Source organism: Heptranchias perlo, chromosome 30 (assembly GCF_035084215.1).
Source record: "Heptranchias perlo isolate sHepPer1 chromosome 30, sHepPer1.hap1, whole genome shotgun sequence".
Classification (NCBI taxonomy): domain Eukaryota; kingdom Metazoa; phylum Chordata; class Chondrichthyes; order Hexanchiformes; family Hexanchidae; genus Heptranchias; species Heptranchias perlo.
Window position 1 is genome coordinate 21819655 of NC_090354.1, and position 26353 is coordinate 21846007.

General features: G+C 40.7%; 1 protein-coding gene across 1 annotated transcript in view; it reads left to right on the top strand.

The window, feature by feature from the left end:
• Nucleotides 1-21786, top strand: part of LOC137299982 (zinc finger protein 652-like) — a 69983-nt gene extending 48197 nt beyond the window's left edge. Inside the window, exons 4-6 of the mRNA XM_067969035.1 lie at nucleotides 5960-6075; nucleotides 7589-7733; nucleotides 13974-21786. Coding sequence (XP_067825136.1) covers nucleotides 5960-6075; nucleotides 7589-7733; nucleotides 13974-14455 — 743 coding nt within the window. The 3' untranslated portion in view covers nucleotides 14456-21786. The remainder of the gene's footprint in view (nucleotides 1-5959; nucleotides 6076-7588; nucleotides 7734-13973) is intronic.
• The last annotated feature ends 4567 nt before the right edge of the window (nucleotides 21787-26353 follow it).

The window sequence follows — 26353 nt, forward strand, 5'->3', positions numbered from 1 at the left end:
ACCGAATATTCCACCATCAACATCTTGGGGGTCACCATTGACCAGAAGCTTAACTGTAACGGACATACTTTTTTTTCTCAAACGTCGTTCTGTGGTTGTCACACTGTCTTTTTTCACTTGATTAATGACTCTCATAATTCAACTTTTAAGGATTTAAGGCCCAGAAATCATGGGTTAACAACCACATTCAAATGAAGAAATTTCATATGAATGTTTTAAATGTCCTTATGATTTTCACAGCTTAATTTCAAGGCCCAAATCTTGGCTTTATGTTGCAAGTATTTGTGTTACGACTATGCTATCATGTCCTTTCTGTTGATTTAGTTGTAGAATTTAATCCAATGTACATAACCTGATTAGCAGCTCTCAAAAGTTAAAGGTAATTTTAATTATTTAGCCATATGCACTTCAGGTTCTGCATTATTCTTTTTTTTGCAATCTCCACACCCCATAGAAATATAGCCTAGCTGGAGGCGAAAACATGTGAAAATATTTTTTTTTGTCACACAGTGACATTGCAGATAGGTGGTGCCACACATGATTTCCTACGCCTGCAGCATAAACCTGAACCTGACCATTGCATTAGCTCAGTTTTCCCCAGCTATTTGCTCTTCAAGCAGGTCTCTTGATATGGATTGTTTGGGACTAAGTTTTCAGCCTCGTTACAGGAGGAGGTTAGATTAGACAAATGTCAAACATTCTGTTAATCCAGCCTCTTTAGTTTTTGTGTTTCATTTCAGGTTTCTCAGGAGCCTAAAATTCTCAATAACAGTCGACACTGGCTAACAAACCGCTAGAAAATGTCATAATTAAGCTGTGTCCTTTTCAGGACAAGCATACTAAAGAAAGAAAACCAATGCTATTTGCGTCACATCAGCAACCAATCCATAGCAATGCTTTTCAATTTTTTCTGTGTATGGGAGGTCCCTGCAAATCATAAAAAAGACATAGTGCCATGCAATTTTTGATCTAATGTCCTCTAGTAATGATGGCATAAGCTGAAATGGAACTTGCATAATGTCATGAAGAAGGTATCCAAAGTTCAATATTTCTATTTACAGCTTTCAAAACTTCAGACAGCAAATTCATGATCACTTTAATTGTGCTTTATCAGAGTTTACCAGCTGAAGTTCAAGGTGCTGAATTATAACCAACTAGGGAATTGCAAAGGGAGGTGTTGCCACATGCCTAAATGCTCCTGTCCTGAGGCACTAAGGACTATTTCTTAAGTCCAAGCCACGGAAACACATTGTAGGAGATAACAACCTACCTGCACTGAAAAGAGCCTTTCAAATATGCTTGAAAATCCAATACCAACTCCCACCTCATTCCTAATTGTTTAAGGCATGATTCTTACTCATCACCCCTACCCCCACCCCGGAAACTGCCTCGTCTCTCACTCTGCTGCCATCTCTTGGGTCTATTCCCATACACACTTGGTAGTTATGGACCCTGAGAACCCCTTATAGACTTGAGTTTGAAAATCACTCCTGTGGATGGTCAAATAGAAAGCAATGAAAGCAGGCAAAAAAAACCAATGAATTAGCATTAAAGGAACTAAGGGACAAATTAGAATTTTACACAGCAGTGTGCCTCAGTTGGCTGAAATGACATTGTATCTCCTTAGGTGATGCATTGTATGGATCAGTACCAATCACCTGCATCAAAATAAATTAAGTGCCTCCATAGTTCGCACACTCTACCAAAGGCTATAAATGCTGTGTAAAACACATTCACAATCATTGACACGACTGCTGCAATATTGACACCAAATTCTATGCAAATCTAAGGCAGATTACACTCTTTTCCTCTAAGAAGGTAACTATAAATCTAGTCAAAGACATGAAATTTTCAGCCCAGAAATCCAGGGACATTGCTCTGAAGCATCTCAGTGGTGCATGACACCTACACCTTCAGACAATGCTGCCTCAGGTATAAACAAAACAAAACATAAGTATCCATCTGGGGAGCATTGGGAGCCTCCCAAACCATTACCAAACAAAGTATCTTGAAACAAATCCACTATGGAGAATGGGTATTGCATGGTTGTGGTCCCTATCCACACCATTTTCACTGCAGCCTCCTTACATCTGTAAAGTAGGATTTCAGGAAACTGGGGCAATTCTGGCATCCATCTACAGATCATTTGCCAGGGAACAACAGAGCACACACTGTGACTGAGTTAGCACTTTGAATAAGAGCATTGATAATTTTGCTGAATCAGTAAGAATCAGATGACTGGATCACCCCCACAACCAGCAGAGATCCTGGAGCCTGCTTAACAACATCCTATCTGCCTGTAGGTGGTTTGGAACAAGACTCCTTTGAGGTTAAGGAGGAGCAAGAAGGAGTTAGTGTTAAATTGCCCTATGGTGCATTGTTAGTTGAAAGCTTTAAGTACATTGAGACATTTAACATGAGCGTCACCCAAAGCTTCAATGTATTGTTTCAACTGGTCTCTTTTTTTGAGGATGTAACTGGTAGAATAGATAAGGGAGAACCAGTGGATGTGGTTTATTTGGATTTTCAGAAGGCCTTTGATAAAATCCCACATAAGAGGTAAGTGTGCAAAATTAAAGCACATGGAATTGGGGGTAATATACTGGCATGGATAGAAAATTGGTTAACAGACAGGAAACAGAGAGTAGGAATAAATGGTGGTTTTTTGGGGTACCGCAGGGATCAGTGCTTGGGCCCCAGCTATTCACAATATATATCAATGATTTGGATGAGGGGACCAAATGTAATATTTCCAAGTTTGCTGATGACACAAAACTAGGTGAGTTGTGAGAAGGATGCAAAGAGACTTCAAGGCGATTTAGACAAGTTGAGTGAGTGGGCAAATACATGGCAGATGCATTATAATGTGGATAAATGTAAAGTTATCCACTTCGGAAGGAAAAACAGAAAGGCAGAGTATTATTTAAATGGTAATAGGTTGGGGAATGTTGATGTACAAAGGGACCTGGGAGTCCTTGTACACCAGTCACTGAAAGCAAATATGCAGTTGTAGCAAGCAGTTAGGAAGGCAAATGGTATGTTGGCCTTCATTGCAAGAGGATTTGAGTATAGGAGCAAGGAGGTCTTAATGCAGTTATACAGGGCCTTGGTGAGACCACACCTAGAGTATTGTGTGCAGTTTTGGTCTCCTTACCTAAGAAAGGATATACTTCCCATAGAGGGAGTGCAGCGAAGGTTCGCCAGACTGATTCCCGGGATGGCACGACTGTCGTATGAGGAGAGATTGGGTTGACTCAGTCCGTATTCACTCGCCTTTAGAAGAATGAGAGGGGATCTCATTGAAACATATAAAATTCTGACAGGGTTAGACGGACTGGATGCAGGGAGGATGTTTCCCCTGGCTGGGGGGTCCAAAACGAGGGGTTACAGTCTGAGGATACAGGGTAGGATATTTAGGACTGAGATGAGGAGAAATTTCTTCACTCAGAGGGTGGTGAACCTGTGGAATTCTCTACCACAGAAGGCTGTGGAGGTCAAGTCACTGAATATATTTAAGATGGAGCTAGATAGATTTCTAGACACAAAAGGCATCAAGGGGTATGGAGAGAGAACGGGAATATGTTGAGATAGAGATCAGCCATGATCATATTGAATGGCAGAGCAGGCTTGAAGGGCCGAATGGCCTACTCCTGCTCCTATTTTCTATGTTTCTATGTTTCTCTCACTCTGGTTTAGAACCCTTTCTGTGGGTCTTGCATAAACAAATTAAGGCAGTTTTACAGTTTCCTCATGACCGCACTGCAATGGATTAAAATCAGAAAGGTCTGAGCTAACACACCGAGGTTATCGACATCCATCCTTAAAGTAGACCGAGCATACAGGACTATTTTGAAATAGATCAATAGTGCCATCCAAACAACATTGCTGCAAGTGCCCCCCTAAAGAGGAGGGCGCCACTAATATAACATCACAGATGGTCCATGAAAACTAAAAGTTACTCAAAAATAAAATAAACTGAATTATAAACTTGTCCTCATCATCTATGATACAAGTAGCATCCTGCGGCGCCCACTGCCTCAAATGTACTGGTGGACACTTCGTTATCCCCAATCCCTCTCCAAGGCCACCTGGGACCAAGCATAAAGGTTGCATCAAATCTCAGCAGAACGTTAAATTGTATAACATTTACTAGCTCGACAGTTGTACTTCAGGTCTTGTCCTGGCATAGGAAATCCAGCAACCAAAGAGCATTTGACAGAGTATGGGGCAAGTGACTTTCTTCTGACCAACTTGCAATGGATGATCTTTGGAGCAAATGTTATTTATTTTTTTGCTTGGCTGAAATACCCTCAACATCTGCACATGTCTTGATCTCCGTTCAATGGAAATTAAAACAAAAATAGTGGATAAGTGTACTGTACTCTGGTTGGAGGGTAAGAATCTGCAGATTTGGGATGTTCTGAAGTCTGCTTCATCTTCAAGTATCTTCACAGTGCAAGGTTCTCTGCTTTATTTCCACTGAGCTAAGATCAAAGCAAGTGTAAATGTTGAGGGTAACCCCAGTGGGCATGTGGATAATATGCTTCTCTAAATCACGCAGCCAAAAATAACAATGTATTTAATGCCCTCTTCAAGAGAAGTGGTTTAGTAATATGTTGGGGCTGCCACTGCTGTGGAATCAATTTGCATTGTAGGATGGATTCTGTAGCACCATTGGCAACGCAAAAACAACTGCATTTGTGCACAAGCAGTTGTTTGAATATTGTGATCACAACTTTTATCCAGATAGGCCAATGACATGAAACCATAATACAAATGTAAAATAGCAGTAGCAATTTACCTTTGCCACCAACACCACTGTTTCCTGTAAAGGAACAGCCAAATACTGTACTTTTGAACTGGTTCTTTGCAACTCTGGTGGCAGCAGTAATGCCTAATTTACATTACAGTACTGCCACCAAAGTCAGGACTGCTGTTGATAGCATTGCTGCAAATATATAGGGGGCATAAGCTTTATTCGAACTTCTTATAGCGCCAATTTTGGAATTTGAAAATTCCTTTAGATCCAGGTCCAGAAAAGGTCTCAAGCTTTTGAACAAAACCTGTAGTATCTTGACCCTTTGGGAATCCGAAAATCCCTATATTCTTTCTGCACCCAGTCTAAGAGGGAATGTGATTTTTTTTTAATGTGATCCAATGGTCACCTGCACAGGTTTGTTCATCTGCTGCATCATCTTAGCCAGAGCAATATTCTCTTTTCAGATCTGTTGCACTCTTTAACTGGGCTCTTGGTGTTTCTGGGGAAACACCTAATCAAGGGAAGGCAGAATATTGTATGCAGATTGACATCCTTCATGAGAGAATTTACAGACTTGTACTGTCTTATCTTCCTGGTTCTCTGTATCTTTATTTAAAATAAATAATACCAAATAAAATCTACTCCAAATATACTGACTTGGTAACATTTGTAGTTATTAAAAGTTCAGCAAGTATAAAATAAATGTTTTACTTAACAGGTTGTGCGAATAACAACATAGGATTAACATTACAACAAAAGCAAAATACTGCGGATGCTGGAAATCTGAAATAGGATTAATATTGCTGCGTTCCGTCTGTAGTAAGGTGCGGCTGAGATATGTAACACCTGCACTCAATACAGTGAGAATTATTAATTATTGTACTAAGTCCAGGTGATCCATAATCTCTGTCACGAATACAGACCTGTCCTAGTCTAGAGCTTTAATGCTGGTTTAAAGAACTATGCCAGCAAACTTTTATGTAAAATTTGCTTGGGATCCATGTTTCATTTTAGAAGAACTCGATGGGTTTGATTCCTCTGATTTAGTAAATAATTAGCTTCATTGCATTGCGGAGTTTAGTAAATTGTGATTTTTCTTTTGCATTGAAGAGTACTGTGTACTACTTAAAAATTGATACAAATGTGCCAATGAAATGCATTTTCTGTAGTGCTCTAGCATTTGGGCATTTGTTGTTTCAGCACATACGAAGGACATGCCATTCACCTGTGAAACATGTGGGAAGTCTTTCAAGCGGAGTATGTCATTGAAGGTCCATTCTCTTCAACATTCAGGAGAGAAGCCTTTCAAATGTGAGGTGAGTTAATATATTAAGATTGTTTTTCGTGATTCAAATGTTATGAATTGATACCTAATCATATTTATCTACTCCTATGATGTATTTTTTGACCTGGATTTCCATATGGTTGCAGTCCAAAAATATTTAAACTTGGTTCCGGAGATGCCATTCTAAAACCCTTGTTCTTCCATGGAAATATATTCAGTTTCAAGACTATAAATTTGTTTGCTGCATGGAACAGATTTATTGCCTGTTACAGAATCATTCACTTTTGTACTGTCACAATTTAATTTCTTGCTGCTCTTGATATATAACCAAGTATATTAAATTTCTAATTTAATCTTATAATCAAAATAACTTGTTCTGCTTAATACTAATGGCATTAAACGTATTCACATTGCATGTTTTTCTCATAAGGGAAGCCCCCATTTCTACCTTTCCACAGGAGTTAACAGCTAAAATCAGAAATTCATAGTATGGGCATCTCAGGTACGCTGATGTGCTAAGTCATGTCGATGCTAAGCTAGTGGGGCCACTGTAGAAATTAAACTTAAGATTGTATGATTAGGAACTTCATGATTTATTTAAAGCCAAAATATAAAGCTTCATAATGTATTTAGACAATTTACTAATTCATACTTTATTATTGTTTAAAAAGTCATCAAGATCATGTTTAATAATCCATAGGAAACTATATGGATCATCAACCATAGAATACTGCCTACAATGTCTCAGGATGCTGCAACACAACTAAATGAAATGGATGAAACACAACCCTAATTAAAATGGTTATTAATCCAACAGGATATTTTGCATTATGATTAGATACCTGATTAGGTAATAGTGCAAGCGTATCAAACAACCTAGAAGAATTAAAGAGGCTGCATATATGTCGACATGACTGAACTGGATACTAGAAATTTATCTCAGAATGCAACTGGATAGTTTGGAAATGCATTGTACATTAGCTCACTGGCATCAATTTTACTTGTAAGCCCTGTGCAGTATTAGAGCTGAAATGTACAGTAACATGAGGAATTACTTTGTGATGTCTGAGTATCGTGAGCTGCCTCCTGCAATATCAGTAGTTCATTACTGGATTTCTGATCTGTTGCTCATCTGAGCTTGGACCTAATACTGACCTGTTGCTCATCTGAGCCAGTCCTAATACAAAGTGACCATTAGCTAATTGTGAGACCACATCCTATACTTGATCAGCCAAAAAAACTAATGTGGATGAGCTAATTGCAACTATCTGCTCATTAACGATGCATAAATGGATAACTGAAACAAATATTTGTCTTTAAAATTATTAAAACTACTAATATCGTGACGAAAGTATAAATTTATATGAAGCTCAGAAAACTCCTTTTTTAAAAAAAATTGATTTTTGAGTATTTTTCTAAATTGTAGACTGTTTACACCAGAATGCTATCATTTTTTGAGGAAACCATTAAACTCAAATTATGGCTTATCAGTTATACAATGCAAAATATTCTAATGTTAAAGTAGATTAATCTTTTCATTTCAGAACTGTGATGAACGATTTCAGTACAAGTATCAACTTCGCTCTCACATGAGTATTCACATTGGTCATAAACAGTTTATGTGCCAGTGGTGTGGCAAGGACTTCAACATGAAACAGTATTTTGATGAGCACATGAAGACTCACACTGGTAAGAACATGGTTTTGTGACTAAACTTATATTTGAATTTCTAATCAAAATTCATATTTCAATGTGCGCTTACTGAAATTTGCAACAGACACGAAAAGACCTTTTCAAAGGGGAGCCAGTTTCTCCCAAACATAATCATGTTGGCGAAATTACATCTGATTTATGTCCTGAGGGGTAGTGGAATGTAATTTTGTTCCTATTTTATGTACTATGGCTAATTTCTCATACTATAGATGGCACAGGCATGATGGCCTCCTTCTGTGCTGTATCATTCTTTGATTCTAAGATGTGCTGTAATGTTATCAAGAACTGGAGCTTGTGAAATAAAAATTGGTTTTATTTATGAGGTAAAATTCTATGCAGTTATACAAAAGCGGAACATGCTGATGCAGTGTGACCAAAAATGCATTGCAGGCAAAAAAAATGCTATTCCTTTTCTGGTGGTGAAATTTAAACCCAGTGCTATAGCTGTATTTTTTTTACTTGTGGAGTTATACTCTCCTGAGGACAAAAAAATCTGTTGGTACAAACTGGGGTTTATTTTAAATTACATCAAAGCCACGTGCCACAGGAAAACAGAATATTATTAGAAAATTGAGCTGTCCTAGGAGCAAATAAATTGACCACAGAATAATTAATATCTTGTATTTTACACTGACAGCTGGCAAGCTTTTTTTTTTCAAATTGGGCTGTCTCTGTTAAACAGATTTTCTGTAAATTGCTTAAGGAGGGCACTAGTGCATTATAGGGTGTGTGGACCTTGTAATATGTCAAGGATAATCATGGTTTCCTGGAGCATATTTGATTTGTCTTATGGGCTCTGGCAGGAATGTCAGAGATTTTCTGAAAGTTAGCCAAAGTTTTTTTTTTGCTCCCCAGGAGCTGACATTACTATCAGGTGAGGAGGATGATGTATTATTTAGTGGGAAGTGCAAGCATCCAATGGACCTTATGATCTTTCCTCACCCTTTTCCTATGTACAAACACTATAAACTATAGTGAAAGAATTGAATTGAAGTTGAAAGTTTCCTTGGTTATTGTATACCCTGCCTAAATTAAAGTAGCACCTTTACCTAACATTCCTCCTCCCCATGCTATGGAAGCTAATGGACTTACTTTTGTTGTTTGTGAACACATGCTTTTCATTTCACTGAATGTCCACCAGTGTTTTACCTCACCAGTTTGTCTCCAAAGTGTGATTTACTTATTTTGATTTTCAGCATCCCTTCAGGTTAACAAATAATATATGTACAATGCAGAGAAGAATGACTTTTATTGAAGCAGTACTGTTTGATTCACAACTGTTTCTCTTACTATAGTTTCCAGGATATTATTGGCTAATTTAGAGAATGTAATCTCAAGAGTTTTCTTCAAAGGTTATGTAAAATGATAGGCATATGCTGCCTACCATTTTAGATCTCAATTTTGTATAGGACAAAGAATAAATCTGTACTTAATAGCTGGATATAAACTTCAACTGTTTTTGTCAGTGTAAGAAACTCTGAAAACATATAGGCTGCTACGTTTGCCTACATAACAACAGTGACTACATTTCAAAAGTAATTAATTGGCTATGAAGTGATTTGGGGCATCCTGAAGATGTGAAAGGCATTATATAAATGCAAGCTTGTATGTTCATTCTTCCTCAGTTTTATTTGTGCTATCCTATATTGAAACACATTTTACCATATTTTGTACTGTCTGTTAAATCTTAAAGCCACCTTTTTGGAAGAAAAATCACTTTTACCATCTCTTGAATAGAATTACCCTGTTTGCTACAGGTTATTGTTCCAGTTTGCTGTATTATCATCCACTTTAAAAACAGAGTCCATGGGCTCGAATTTAGCAGGCCTGCGGGTTCCCAGCGGGTGGTCCTCCGGGAGCGTCGAAAACGCGGATGGCGAAATTAGTGGGTTGCCCACGCGATCGTAGCAGGCAACACACTAATCGGAATCAATTACCTGCTCCTCCGGGGTCCACGGCGCTGGCCTGCGCGTCGGTCGGGCTGCGCATGCGCAGTACGATCTGTCAGCTGGAGGCTCTCTTGTTAAAGGGGCAGTCCTCCACTGACAGATGCTGCAACCAATGGGACAAATTGCAGCATGGAGCAGCCCAGGGGGAAGGCTGCTCCCAGTTTAATGATGCCTCACCCCAGCTATCATCAGATGGGGTGAGGAGGAGGGGGAGGACACAGATCTTCCGCCCGGCGGGCGGGAGGAAGCGGCCTGCCTCTGCCACCAAGAAGGCCTGGCTCGAGGTGGCAGAGGGGGTCACCTGCGCCACCAACATATGGCCCACCTGCATACAGTGCAGGAGGCGCTGCAATGACCGCAGTAGGTCCGCCACAGTGAGAACACGAAGTCTTTCCCCTACACTCCGTCTGCCACAACACTGCCCCCACCCCAAATCTCCTTCGGCACCGCCAACACTATTCTGTCACATCACCCTTCATACCCACTCACACCCCGTCCTCATCTTACCTCCACCTACTCACCTCGCCAGTACTCATCCTGCCACTAACACGCAACCCAATCCTCATACAATCTCATGGCTCCATCTCATACTCACCCTCTCGTGCATCTCCCTCACGGCCAGCCTCACTCAACCTGCCACCACCTGTGCTGCAGCCACAGGGCATGCATCACATATGTGCAGTAGGCAGCGTAAGGCAAACATCTCGTCAGCATGAAGGGGGTGCACAAGGGTGTCGGAGGGTTTGTCATGGGTGTTACCCATATTGAATTTCAGAGCAACAAACAGCACACATTATATTGACACCACCACTGCCATGTCTCCGCGAATCCTGTCCGTTGTGTCCAATAATGCCCGCTCCTGGGTATCACTATGAGGACCCACCACTGATGCCACCCATCGTGTTACTGCAGAGTAGGTGCAGGTGTATTTGCAGGGCTCGTCCGCGCAGACGACTGAGAGACATCGGCGGTGTAGCCGGCTGCACCCTGGAAGGATGCGGAGGAGAAGGTGTGGAGGGCAGTGGTGACTTTGCCAGCGACAGGTAAGCAGTTGGTGCTGGGGCCAGCCAGGAGCAGCTCGGCATGAAAGAGGCTGCAGATCTCCACGACTACATGTCGAGCGAATCTGCGCCTCCCTGTGCACTGCTGCTCGGAGAGGTCCGGGGAGCTGCGCCTCGGTCTGTGGACCCTGTGGCGAGGGTAGTGCCCTCTGCGACGCGTCTCTCTCTGCGGTAGCCCTCCCTCCTGCTGTGCAGGTGGGCGTGCAACCACACCGTGTTGGGGGGATCCACGTCTCTGCGGCGGACGGCGTGGACTGCGAGGCTGCTGGTGCTGGTCATGCTCTTCGTCCTCCGAGGGTGTCCACACACCACCCAACTGGCAGGTGTTGGTCTGAGGGGTTGTGCAGGGTAGGTGTGTGGTTCCTCGGACTGGGGCTGCGGTCTCGTGTCGGTCTGTCCTCTGGCTTGGCGGGGGGTGGTGGAGGGCAGGGGTTGCCCTATGTGACGCGGTGGCCTCCTGCGTGGGTGAGGGCTCTCCCCCGTGGAGCGCACCTTGGCACCTGCCACAGGCTGCTGGCTGCAACACGCCTGGTTGGATGGAGACTGTTTCCCCCAGTGTGGGAAACTCACTGCCTTGAACCTAAAATCCCACACTTCCTCTTTTGACAGCTGCTTCAGCTCATTAACTAACCACAACGAGCAAGTTAAGTACTCTCAAGTGGAACCCCGCTGGCTTTAATTGCCTGCGGGATTCCCACCAGCGGGGCTTGCGCGCGCAGCCCCGCACGTCAGCGCGGTACCTGGAAGTGGCCGGGATTTCGTCACGATCCGGTCACGTGACCGGAGATCGGGATTTTCGGGGCCCCCCCCCGCTGGAAACCCGCCGGAAACCCGACCCTAAAATCGAGCCCCATGGCTTTACATCAGTAAATTGATAACTTATGTGTGAGCCATAGTTGGTTTGCATATGTGCTGTTGGTGAGCAACAGAAAGCATTGCAACATGAACTTTAAAGGCAACTTTCAAAGTGATATTTTCTCCAGCATTAATGGAAATGTCCTCGAAGCCGAAGCAAGTTCTGTAAATTCCAGTGCATAAGAAGTAGCATTCTGCAGATTTTTATGACTTGCAAACCCAGTTATGAATTTGTGGAACAATTATTTGATGCTTGGCCACTAGGCATAAAATCTCTCCTTTTTTTACATTCTGATAAATCTTTCATCAATTTGAAATACTGAATTTTTTAGTCTTATGTGGATCGTTTTAGAAAATTGCCACACCCCTGATAATCCAGGTGCTTAGTTTTTGCTGATGCTTTTAATAGTTTGTGAGAAACCAATATGCACCAAATTCATTGACTAGGCAGATGTAATTATATTTAATACCATAACTTGTAGTTTCTTCATGTAAGCAAAGCCTTGTCCTAATAAACGAAGTACATTCCTGCACAGAACACTTGTGCAGCACTGTATTTAATTTTTAAAATGCTCATACAGACAAAATATATCAATCATGTTTAAGAGCCTGCTTCTCCGGATAAATTCAATTTGCAGTAAGTCCATAGATGCAATTACATTCCATTAGGGGAAATATTGGCCTGGATATTAACTCAGAACGGGGGGAAGGATTTTCGGACAGGAAACCTGGAAGTAAGGGCACCTTTAAAATATTTTAAACAGGTCTTGCGCCCGGCAGCCAGCCAGATTGACAGGTCAGGGAGAGAGCGGGTCTTCGGGGTTTGTACAAGGGAGGTCGGGGAGAGATCGGAGTCTTCGGGTTTGTACGAGGGAGTTTGGGGAGAGATCGGAGTCTTCGGGGTTTGTATGGGGGGGGGGCGATCGGGGGGGGGTGGTGGGAGAAGCCGGACATTGTGGGGGTAGGGGGGTTCGACCAATGGTGTTTAAAAGGTATAAACTTGGTGAGCCACGGGGAAGCACGCCTGCTCCTCCTTGCCCACAAGCAGTGTAATAAAGGTATTTACCTCATGGATCCAGCCCTTCTTGCCTCCATTTCACTGGTGAGATTCACAACCCTCAGGAAACCCATGCTGGAGGCGTTAAGTTCAAAGGTCTCACATTCAATTTAAAAACATCTACTTAATGTCTCATGATGAGATAAATTGCTACGATAAGGATCCGCCTCCGGCGAGTAGGTTTCTCGCACGCATCCAAACAAGTCTCTGTTAAAACCAGAAGTGGGCGCGTTGGAGCTGGGTTGAGGTCGCGTTGGAAAAAATCTATTATTTTAACTTCTCACCCACCCTCAACCCACCCGTTCTTGGGGTTAACATTCCCCTCATTATGTAGCAACTAAAGATGTGAGCAGAATCAAATTCAGACTCCTGTGAAACCTGAATTATTTTGGGATGCTGCAATCCATTTCAAATAGTGTTTTAAAGGAAAAGTCAATTAAAATAAACCCTTGCTCATGTAGAGAGGGAAAAACGTCATCCAATGCACATACACTTCTACTTGTCTGTATTTCACTTTCTTAGTAGATGAAAGGCAAACAACTGTTGTTAATGGCCAGGGTCTCAATAGCAAAATAGGTGCTGGTAATAAACAAATGTTTGTTTTTAATTACTTGATACCATTGTGACTGATGGGCTTTCAGTCTTTGTTAATCTAATGACAAGTATTTGCCTATTTTTTTTCTGATATTTTAATGAAGATAACCAGTCCCTTACAGAGTATGTGATTGTTTTATTGCAGACTATATTTACAAGTTAATCTGTCTGGGGAGGGGGAAGAGTAGTCAGCACTAGTCTCTGGTGATGCAAAGCTCAACATACATCGAGCAGTGCCTTGCACAATAGCCATCAGGATTAGGTTTTCAACTTGAGAAATACCAAAATGTTGAAATTGTCAAAACCATATCCTACAGAACCCTGAGTACAAGCTATAAAGAGTAGTGGAAACTAAATTATGAATTCTAGTCAACACTGTAGGCCACACAAAATATTAATTCAGATGTTCTATCCAGGTAGGTAAACATCACATTCTTATCTATTACAATATGTATTCTGTTGGGCAACTATTGCTTATATTAGTTCTGCTGTTATTATTTATTTGTTGTCACGAGCTACTGTAATCATAAAGTCTGATATCCATTCAAGTGCTTCATGAATGGTGTCTTGTTACTATTTGGAAAACACTACAAGACCCTGTACAGATTCTAAAAGATGAAGTTTTAGTAAGTCAAAATGAATTGTAAATTGTTTTTATGTTGCTTATTTGTGTAACCAAACTGAATATTTTTCTTTTCAGGAGAAAAGCCATTTATCTGTGAAATCTGTGGCAAAAGTTTCACCAGTCGACCAAACATGAAGCGCCATCGCAGAACCCACACTGGGGAAAAACCTTACCCCTGCGATGTTTGTGGCCAACGATTCCGGTTCTCCAACATGTTGAAAGCCCACAAAGAGAAGTGTTTCCGGGTCACCAGCCCTGTCAACTTCCCACCCACTACTACCACTGCTTCTGTGGCCACCACACCCACTTCCCCGCCTCCATCAGTCACCATAAGCTCACTCAGCTCACTTCCTCCTCGACCAATGCCACACACACTTTCCCATCTACATCTTCACCCCCATCATCATACGCTTTCAATTCCAGCTGTTGCACACCTTCCACCACCACCGGCCCTTTTCAATGCTGAAGCGGTGAACCATAGATGCCAAAATGAGAGCACTTTCCTGCACCATATTTCTGAAAAAAACACTGCAGCAGGTGGAAGCCACCACCACTGAGACCTTGATATTTTTATTTTCCTTTGAGCTGTGCCGAAAGTTTGGCGATACTCCTATTAACTTGTGCACTAAGCAACAAAACAAAGACCGAGCAATCGTGGCGAACTACAAATATTATTTTACTAAACTTTAATGTACTTATTGCAGTTGTACAGCTAGCCCACAGAACAGCAAATCAATTTTTAACTATTAATTCCATTGTGTAAGACAACTAAGCTGTCTGTGTACAGTGAACTAAGGTTTTATCATTTTTTATGCATTCAGATGTATCAAGTTTTGTCATTTCATATCTGTTGATAAGATATGCTTTTTTTATCTTGGACTATTCCTTTTGCATTAAGAAAGTATGCTTATTTCTATTGCATTGATTAAATATTCTGGGGAAATTTAATCTAAATTAAATAGTCTCATTCTCTTGTGAGACATAAGAGCATTACATATTATCACTGTGTTGCAAGGATTTTTCTGAAGCTAATAGTTAAGACTAGATCATGTTCTAGCCTACTGTCCATATGAAGCATTATGGAAAAGTCCTGTTAATGCAAATGTCTTTAATTTTACTAAAAAAAACATTTTAAAATGTCTGTGTAGAATATTTAGAAACAATTCTAAGATAAAAATGTATGACATTAAATGTTGTAATAATTGTATTTTTGTTCTTGTAGCTGTTATATGCATAAAATTCAGTTTTACAAATATTCAGAACATTTATTCCAAGAAGTGTCAGCGGAGAAGATGGTATATTTTGCATGTAAGCCACAAATTTAAAAATAGGCACTACTGCAGATGACCTGTGGCATATATCTGTGCATTCTTCATTCTTGGCATCCTCCATGATTCAGGAGTAGATTTTCAGGCAGAAAAAATTGTAAGAAAGATATTCAGATGACGCCCTATGATGTCACTGATGTCATAGAGCTGCTTCCATTTCATGTTATATAAAAACCTTGTTCCCAACACAAGGACCCAAATTTGTCTTTCTCTGAACTTCTTATATGCAGTAGTTTTTGTTTAACTTCCATTGAGAAAATGCAGTCAAGGCTACCAGTTTTAAACATTGTGTGAAATATAGTAACTTCACAATTCCAGACATCCGTGATTTCCCAATAGTTGAGGTAGATGTATAATCTGTGATAATTACATGAGTTGTTTCAAACCGAACACACACAGGCAACAGCTCTGACTAAACAACAACAGTTTTATTATTACCAGCATTTATCTTCCAATACCTGCTCCAACACATGCAAATCAACTAGTTCTTCCTTCCCGGATTACAAACTATTTCTTTCTGCTAACCAAATAGCAATAACCCCAATCCAGTTTTATATATCAATCAATTACCCTCTTCCATTCCCCCTGTTAATTGTATCCATATGATTTATATCAATTAGTGTTAATTGTATTCAGGTGGTGCGTATCAATTGGGGACACTCGTATCCCTTTATATGAGAGCTTATCCAGTAGAGTGGTTAATGTGGATCTCTGTGAATAAAGGCTTGGAAGCAAACGAAGATCAGGCTCTAGTATTCTATCCTTCACCACCTGGCTATCCAAGTTATAACACCTCCCACCCTTAAATTTGTACATCCATTATTATTTAAGTTCAGTCTTTGTGTGGATTTCCGGACTCGCAGCAAATTAACTCCTTCCAGTCTTGAGTTCCTCAGTTCTTTCAATGATTTGGTGACAAATCACTCTGTGGTATACTCCCATCTAAGTGTTACTTCATTGGGTGTGGCTGAGGTAACTGGGCAACTGAATCATCAGTTTCTGGACTGGATATTTCTTTGAAGAAATGTCTCATTTGGTTCAGCCAGAATATCGTGGACTTCTCCCAGGATGGGTAAATCTTGCCATCTCCTACGTCATGCTGAGCCTTCTGCTCTTGTTTTGAAATTTTCCAATGGGTGTAGCATGTATTTGTTTAGGGAGTGTTTATTTAAACGTTTGTACAGATCTTTCTACAGCCCCACTTGATGCAAGGTGGGTTGGGGAGGGGAAGTGATAAAAGCATGTTTAATTCTATTGGTATTCTAAGGTAGCACATTCAGCGACACTGAACTGTGATTTATTGCCAGATATTGTCACTTTGGCTATCCACTAGTATGACGAGAGTTGATCCTTCTCCGAAAATCAATTTGAATGCTTTACCAAACTCTGATGGGCCACTTCCAGATATAACTTCTGGCCATTCCTTTGGCACATTTCAGAATGTTATACATGAAAATCCCCCAGTAACCTGGCTCTGTATACATGTGATATTATTGCTCGTTGCTCCCAACACACATGCAATTCTACTCATAATTGGTCTCTGTAGACCAAATAAGGCTAGAGGTCTTCATTTCCAAATGGGTGGCGTTCCATTCAATGTATAGTTTCAATGTTTAGCCCAAAGTAATTTCTCTGTGTCATCTCCAACAGAAAATAGTTATCTCCCTTTTACCCACCTCATAAGTACGGTTTGGAATGTCATTTTAATTATAGGGATGTTCATAGAGTAGTAATCTTTTATGTAAATTGTGCTAATACCCTTCAGATGTCTTGGCAATCATTAGCGGCTTATCTGCCATGAAACATGGCTAAAGTAATTTAAAAACAAGCTGTAGGTATAATGCATGCAGGTAAGAAAGCTTCAGGCTTGAAAGGACACACCATGATACTCAATTCTGCTTTCTGAACTAATTTGAAACAGGTTTTCATTAAAAGTATCTAAAGTTGCAACATGGTGTAGTTCACAGACATTATTGCTTAGATCTTAGGTCCTTGCAGCTAGAGTATCAACTCCTAAGTAAGAAGACCTATTCTGCTCATCCTCTTGATTAAACCGTCTTCTTTGGATGCCAAGAATGAAGAAAGAAATAACATTTGCTTGTAACATATCCTCATTCTTTGAATTTGGGCATCCTTCAACACTGGTCTCAAATCCTAGCATCCCCTCTACCACTTTTTTAATTCATTTTTGGGATGTGGGCATCATTGGCAAGGTTGGCATTTATTGCCCATCCCTAATTGCCCCTGAGAAGGCGGTGGGCCTCCTTCTTGAACCACTGTAGCAATTTAATACAACTGAGTGGCTTGCTGGGCCACTTCAGAGGGCATTTAAGAGTCAACCATGTTGATGTTTGACTGGAGTCACATTTAGACCAGACCAGGTAAGGATGGCAGGTTTCCTTCCCTAAAGGACATTAATGAACTAGTTGTGTTTTTACAGCAATCCAACAGCTTCATGATCATTTTTACTCATACCATCTTTATTTTTTTCCATACTTTTTTAAAAAATGAATTCAAATTCACAAACTGCCATGGTGGTATTTGAACTCACATTCTCTGGATTATTAGTCCAGTAACATAACCACTATCAAACCCGTACACACTTACTTGCTAGGAAAAGGTTAAAATTTGATGTCTTTAGATTTTTTTTTCTGGCTAGGCTGCTTGAGGGAGAAATGAGACTTTTATAGTGCAGAGGACTAAGGAAGGTCAATATATTCTGATAGATTGAATTGGTTGACATCAACCTGTATTAAACATAGGTTGTTGCTCTGTGATTTGCCCATCTGGAACAGTGTGGAATTGGCAAACTCCTATGATGTGTAGAGGATGTTTAGATTCAAAGAATGAAGATGATCTATAGATAGGAATTTATTATTTTATAGTGGTCAAAATATTCCTTGTATCTGCCACATTTAGCAAAATGTTTAATTAATACCAAGAAGGAAACTCTGGAAAGGGTTAAAATCTTCATCATGGCAGCTACAAGTCTTCCTGTGAACAGACGGCACATCAGTTTGAAAAGACCATGGGATAAATTTTCGTGGATTTTGCTAATAACACACTTGGGCTGTTTATTATTTGAATCAGCTACGGTGGTTTCACTTGTTTTAATCCCTGCTGTTGGATGGAGCACCTTGTGAATCTGGAAGGGTTGCCTCTCTGTAGGTGCACCTTCTGATGTAGGTGCACATTCAGGTAGAGAGTCCAGAAGCATGGACTATAGAATATTGGCTTTAGGTCAGAGGGATTGCATTTGAAACCCAATTTAAACTGTTGCCATTTATGAGTTTCATCAGATTTTTATTGGACTGCTTGAGCACTTCACAGTTAACAAGAAAAAGTTACATTGGCTATAAACCTCAGATGCATTAAGATAAACATTGTTTTACTTTTGAGTCTTCAAATACAACTTTTTTTTCCTAAAAACTACAAAAAATTTTTTTGGACAATGTTGGGGTTATAGCCAGGGAAGAAAAATAAAGTGTGAATGCCATCATTAGAGGAGAATATGGACTAGACCTCTCCAGGGTATCTAGGAATAATTTACCTTGGAAATTAATTTTGTCTAAAAAATCTTTTTACATTAAGGAGCACATTTATTCACTCCAAATGTTTTATTTTGGATATGTGATGACAAAACTGGAGAATCAGTCTGATACAGACTTAAATGGGGAGTGTCCCATACTAGAACAGCAGGAGAATAGATGTGTATTTTTATATAGTAACAGTAAAGTTGTTTTGTCAAATGGTTAATGCTGGTTATATCCTATTCATTGCAAAATTAATTGAAATGAAAATCCAACCCTCATGAAAAGTGTGTAAGCTTTCAAGTAACCCCTAAAGTGAATCAGTTACTATAATTTGAGAAACTCTTGATTTTTATGGATAATTTGGTCAAGATTGTATAAAATCTGAAAGTACTAAAATTGTTCTTTAAGTTAAATATATGTTTTTATTTAGTATGGGTCTACAAATCATCCTGCACAACTGAACTTATGTCTATATATTAATGCATACTATGCAAAAGTTTTTTTTGTATGTTACAATGAAGCCACCAAAGTGCATGGACTGACAATTGCACTTATCAGAAACTGAAATTATATTGTGGTTACAAAGCGGGCATGTATAAAAATACACAAGAATTTCTATTTAAAATATTTAAGTCCTATCGTATTCAAGTAAAATATTTTAAGAATATGTTAAAAATCTATGGGGAAAAAGCATTTTAGTGATGGTTCACTTAAAGTAAACTTGCTGTATCATAAGTAGGAAGAATAACAAAGTTGATGTTTACAAGTGAATCAGTAAATCTTTCTCATTTGTTCAACCCCCATAATTAGGAATTACCCTATAGGGTTTCAATTTCATGAAGGGGCATTTCGCAAGTGATTTTCTTTCATAGGATGATGGTAATTCTTATTTGTACGAGTTTATCTTAAAAGAAATGTTGTGGTCTGAACAATTTACTTAACTTTTATTTTCACTTTTTCCAGCCAGTATTTAAAATTATTTTTCTCCTTGCTCAAGGGCCAATTCTTGCATGTAGCCAATTACAAGATCACAAGATATTTATCGATGAGAAAAGGCATTCAGCGTATCTTAGTTCATTCATCCATGTTGTATACCTCTATAAGATCACCTCTGAGATGCCTCCTTTTAAGGCTGAAAGCTGAAGTTTCAGTATTCTTTCTTCATAACTCAGACCTCTAACTGGGGATTAGTCTTGTGACCTTGACTATCTCCCTTGTGGTTTGGTGAACAGAACTGGACATAGTACTCAAGGTGTATTCTGACCAGAGTGCTATAGAGTCTGATCATGACTTCTTCTGATTTGTATTCTACTGTTTTGACTATATACTTTCTATTTACTTTGTTGATTGCTGTTCTGCAGTGGTTGGATGTTTCCCTACATTACAACAGTGAATAAGCTTCAAAAGTACTTTATTAGCTGTGGAGTGCTTTGGAACATCCTGAAGTCATGAAAGGCAGTATATAAATGCAACTTTGTTCTTCTTTCATGATGAGCGTAAGTTTCACAATGACTCCCAGATCTTTTTCAACTTGATCATTAGCTGTTTCAACATCATTCATGGAGTATGCCACCCTCTTTTCCTTCCTATGTTCATTTCTTTACAATTGTCGGTGTTAAATATAATCTGTTATTCTTCTACCAACTTACATATTTTGTCCATCATTCTACAATGTCTGAGCTGCTTCCATTGCCCCTCCTATTTTTGTATCACCTGCAAATTTGACCAATTTGCATTGGGTTTCTGAGCTCAAGTCATTGATGTAAATTAGAAACAGTAGTACTCCCAACAATGATTCCTGGGGCACACACCTTTCCTACCCCAACATACCTCCCCTAAGTATCAGTTGTTTTCTACCCTTCAACTAATTTCTTATCCATACCCAAAATTTGCTCTGAATCCCCACAACAATGAGTTTAATAGCTTCTTTTGTCAAAGTTTATCAAATATCTTTTGGAAGTCTAGATACAACACATCGTAGGGCTTACTACAGTCCACTTGGGATGTTAGTTCCTCAAAAACTTCGAGAAGGTTGAACAGATATGATCTTCCCCTTCTGATTCCGTGTTGACTGCTGTTTACTAAGTTATTATTGTACATATAATCCTTAAGTTTACACCTGATCGATTCCATTATATTACACAGGATTGCAGGCTAATGGGTTTGCAGTTGCATGTGCCTGATTTATTACCCTTTTTGAATATTTGGTGCCGGAATCTGTTGTTACAGTGGTATGAGGTGTACAGAATGAATTGTTAAAGAATCCAGTTGTGCAGGAATGAGTTGTTTCATTCTGATATTTAGGATGGAGTTTGATGTAAAGAAAAATTGAAAACCTGCAAGATACTAACTTGAATTTATCCAACAAAGATCAAGGTATCCTAAAGAATTATAGCTTAAGATTACAATTTTGTGCAGTTGGCACCCATAAAATTCTTTCTTTGGACCATTAAATACTTATTTTAAGTTTTTAAAGTGACCTTTGAAAATGAATTACATGGAAGCTGTGTTTTTAAAACATAGACAAAATTGTGTATATTTAGGCAACACTTTTTGTGCTTCTGGTTTTTGTGAACATCATAAAAATTAATATGTGCAGTTATTTTTATTGTAATGCAACATGTTACAACATTTTACATGACCCAAGGTTATCGCCAATTAGTCTTGTGATGATTCAGAACGTTCCGTCTTCTGATATAATGGATTATTTGTCAATTTATAGGGGGAAGGAAAACTTGATTCTGGGAGGAACCCTTAACATTTATGGCTATGAACTGAACTTGCATTCACAGTGATAATCTAGTTTCATATATACTGGTGTGCAATAGTGACTAATACGGTATGAAACTGATCAATTTTGTTGTATTAAACTGCACTTTGGTGAGCAGTATTTTCTGACTGGTGATATACACCTCATGCTTCCCATTTGATTCTGGTGAATCCAATGCTTGTAACAGCATAAAATCTGAAAGACTGAAATAAAAAAAAACATAAAATAAACAGAATGCTTGTAAAGCACCCGCTTTATGCTGACATCAATTTGTCCATGTTTACTCCTAGATAGTCCACTTGTAAAATCTATTTGTTACATTTTACACCTTTTATACAGTTCTAAACTTTTAGGGTCAGATTTTATACTCAGCAAGGTGAAAGATGACCTTGCTGGAGACTGGAGTTTGTTTCCACTGTAGCCACTCGGGTCAGGTTTACCATTGTTCTTTTATAAGATAAAGCTCCCTTTACACTGACCAACAATGTGTCTTAAAATTGCAACCTCAAAATTGCATCAGATTGATATTTCCATTCCACACATTAGTAATCTCTCTGTGAGATGGCCTAATTAGTTCCAAACAATGAACAGTTTTTGTGCTCCAGACTCTTAACCAGTAAGTGACTATTGAAGAGAGAAGGAACTTTTCATCCCATCAGTCTGAGCTGAATCCAAGCCCAGTTCCCAAAGAAAATGTTAAAAATCCACCTTTCATACATTGTGAAATCATTACATTGAATGCTTTGAACAGACAAGTATGTCTTTTTTGTAATTCGATCATGGGTTGTGGGCATTGCTGGCAAAGCCAGCATTTACTGCCCATTTCTTATTGCCCTTGAGAATGATGTGGCGATGCCGGTGATGGACTGGGGTTGACAATTGTAAACAATTTTACAACACCAAGTTATAGTCCAGCAATTTTATTTTAAATTCACAAGCTTTCGGAGGCTAACTCCTTCCTCAGGTGAACGATGTGGAAATGAAATCCTCGAAATGAAGTCGCATTTATAATTCACAGAACAATGCTTGGTGAGTACAGACAGTTTTTTCAACTGCCCGTTGCCAAGGCAATCAGTGTGCAGACAGACAGGTGTTACCTGCTAGGTCTCACAGAATATACAAATCACCAAAAAAAACAACAAACAAAAAAAAACAGAGATAGAGAGGTAGAAACATAGAAAAGACAGCAACTGACCCGTTATATTAAAAACAGATAACATTTGTTCGCTGGTGGGGTAACGTGTAGCGTGACATGAACCCAAGATCCCGGTTGAGGCCGTCCTCATGGGTGCGGAACTTGGCAATCAATTTCTGCTCGACGATTTTGCGTTGTCGTGTGTCTCGAAGGCCGCCTTGGAGTATGCTTACCCGAAGGTCGGTGGCTGAATGTCCTTGACTGCTGAAGTGTTCCCCGACTGGGAGGGAACTCTCCTGTTTGGCGATTGTTGTGCGGTGTCCGTTCATCCGTTGTCGCAGTGTCTGCATGGTCTCGCCAATGTACCATGCTCTGGGGCATCCTTTCCTGCAACGTATGAGGTAGACAACGTTGGCCGAGTCACAGGAGTATGAACCATGCACCTGGTGGGTGGTGTCCTCTCGTGTGATGGTGGTATCTGTGTCGATGATCTGGCATGTCTTGCAGAGGTTACCGCGGCAGGGTTGTGTGGTGTCGTGGACGCTGTTCTCTTGAAAGCTAGGTAATTTGCTGCGACCTTCGGGTAAGCATACTCCAAGGCGGCCTTCGAGACACACGACAACGCAAAATCGTCGAGCAGAAATTGATTGCCAAGTTCCGCACCCATGAGGACGGCCTCAACCGGGATCTTGGGTTCATGTCACGCTACACGTTACCCCACCAGCGAACAAATGTTATCTGTTTTTAATATAACGGGTCAGTTGCTGTCTTTTCTATGTTTCTACCTCTCTATCTCTGTTTTTTTTTGTTTGTTGTTTTTTTTGGTGATTTGTATATTCTGTGAGACCTGGCAGGTAACACCTGTCTGTCTGCACACTGATTGCCTTGGCAACGGGCAGTTGAAAAAACTGTCTGTACTCACCAAGCATTGTTCTGTGAATTATAAATGCGACTTCATTTCGAGGATTTAATTTCCACATCGTTCACCTGAGGAAGGAGGTAGCCTCCGAAAGCTTGTGAATTTAAAATAAAATTGCTGGACTATAACTTGGTGTTGTAAAATTGTTTACAATTGCCCTTGAGAAGGTGGTGATGAGCTGCCTTCTTGAACCACTGCAATCCATGTGGTGAAGGTTCTCGCACAGTGCTGTTAAGTAGGGAGTTCCAGGAATTTGACCCAGCGACGATGAAGGAACGGCAATATATTTCCAAGTCGGGATGGTGTGTGACATGGAGGGGAACTTGCAGGTGGTGTTGTTCCCATGTGCCTGTTACCCTTGTCCTTCGAGGTGGTAGAGGTCGCTGGTTGGGAGGTGCTGTCGAAGAAGCCTTGGCGAGTTGCCGCAGTGCATCCGGTAGATGGTACACACTGCAGCCACAGTGCACCGCTCTTGAAGGGAGCGAATGTTTAGGGTGGTGGATGGGGTGCCAATCAAGCGGGCTGCTGTGACCTGCATGGTGTCGAGCTTCTTGAGTGTTGTTGGAGCTGCACTCATCCAGGCAAGTGGAGAGTATTCCATCACACTCCTGACTTGTGCCTTGTAGATGGTGGAAAGGCTTTGGGGAGTCAGAAGATGAGTCACTTATTGCAGAATACCCAGACTCAGCTGCAGTGCTGAAGACTTGTGCTCCAGAACTAGCTGCGCCTCTAGCCAAGCTGTTCCAGTACAGGTACAACACTGGCATCTACCCGACAATGTGGAAAATTGCCCAGGTATGTCCTGTCCACAAAAAGCAGGACATATCCAATCCGGCCAATTACCGCCCCATCAGTCTACTCTCAATCATCAGCAAAGTGATGGAAGGTGTCGTCGACAGTATTTATGTGGCTGGTCCAGTTAAGTTTCTGGTCAACGGTGACCCCCAGGATGTTGATGGTGGGGGATTCGGCGATGGTAATGCCTTTGAATGTCAAGGGGAGGTGGTTCCACTCTCTCTTGTTGGAGATGGTCATTGCCTGGCACTTGTCTGGTGCGAATGTTACTTGCCACTTATCAGCCCAAGCCTGGATGTTGTTCAGGTCTTGCTGCATGCGGGCACGGACTGCTTCATTATCTGAGGGTTTGCGAATGGAACTGAACACTGTGCAATCATCAACAAACATCCCACTTCTGACCTTATGATGGAGGGAAGGTCATTGATGAAGCAGCTGAAGATGGTTGGGCCTAGGACACTGCCCTGAGGAACTCCTGCAACAATGTCCTGGGGCTGAGATGATTGGCCTCCAACAATCACTACCATCTTCCTCTATGCTAGGTATGACTCCAGCCACTGGAGAGTTTTCCCCTAATTCCGATTGACTTCAATTTTACTAGGGCTCCTTGTTGCCACACTCGGTGAAATGCTACCTTGATGTCAAGGGCAGTCACTCTCACCTCACCTCTGGAATTCAGCTCTTTTGTCCATGTTTGGACCAAGGCTGTAATGAGGTCTGGAGCCGAGTGGTCCTGGTAGAACCCAAACGGAGCATCGGTGAGCAGGTTATTGGTGAGTAAGTGCCGCTTGATAGCACTGTCGACGACACCTTCCATCACTTTGCTGATGATTGAGAGTAGACTGATGGGGCGGTAATTGGCCGGATTGGATTTGTCCTGTTTTTTGTGGACAGGACATACCTGGGCAATTTTCCACATTGTCGGGTAGATGCCAGTGTTGTACCTGTCCTGGAACAGCTTGGCTAGAGGCGCAGCTAGTTCCGGAGCACAAGTCTTCAGCACTACAGCCGGGATGTTGTTGGGGCCCATAGCTTTTTCTGTATCCAGTGCACTCAGCTATTTCTTGATATCATGTGGAGTGAATCGAATTGGCTGAAGACTGGCTTCTGTGATGGTGGGGATATCGGGAGGAGGCCGAGATGGATCATCCACTCGGCACTTCTGGCTGAAAATGGTTGCAAACGCTTCAGCCTTATCTTTTGCACTCGTGCTCGACTCTGGCATCTTTGAGGCTGGGGATGTTCATGGAGCCTCCTCCTCCTCCTCCTCCCGTTAGTTGTTTAATTGTCCACCACCGTTCACGACTGGATGTGGCAGGACTGCAGACTTTGATCTGATACGTTGGTTGTGGAATCACGTAGCTCTGTCTATAGCATGTTGCTTCCGCTGTTTAGCATGCATGTAGTCCTGTGTTCTAGCTTCAACAGGTTGGCATCTCATTTTTAGGTACGCCTGGTGCTGCTCCTGGCATGCTCTTCTACACTCCTCATTGAACTAGGGTTGATCCCCTGGCTTGTTGGTAATGGTAGAGTGAGGAATATGCCGAGCCATGAAGTTACAAATTGTGCTGGAATACAATTCTGCTGCTGCTGATGGCCCACAGTGCCTCATGGATGCGCAGTTTTGAGCTGCTAGATCTGTTCTGAATCTATCCCATTTAGCACAGTGGTAGTGCCACACAACACGTTGAGATTATTGTATTGATTTTTACTAGTGTTGCCTGTGTAATTCAAAGAAAAGGGGTACAGTATAGTCGGTAAATAAGCTGCTGCAGCTCAGTTGTAAAGTGAGGCATCATAACACTTCCCAACAGGCAAATATTTGTTAGCATGAAGAGTAAACAACAAAACTGGCAAGTCAGTTTCTTAACAGTCAGTTAACTAGTATATTATTTGAAAATGTATTTATAAAAATGTATTTTCAGATATAACAGGCACAGTAGCTGTGTGACTGTACAAATTTGTATTTCATTTC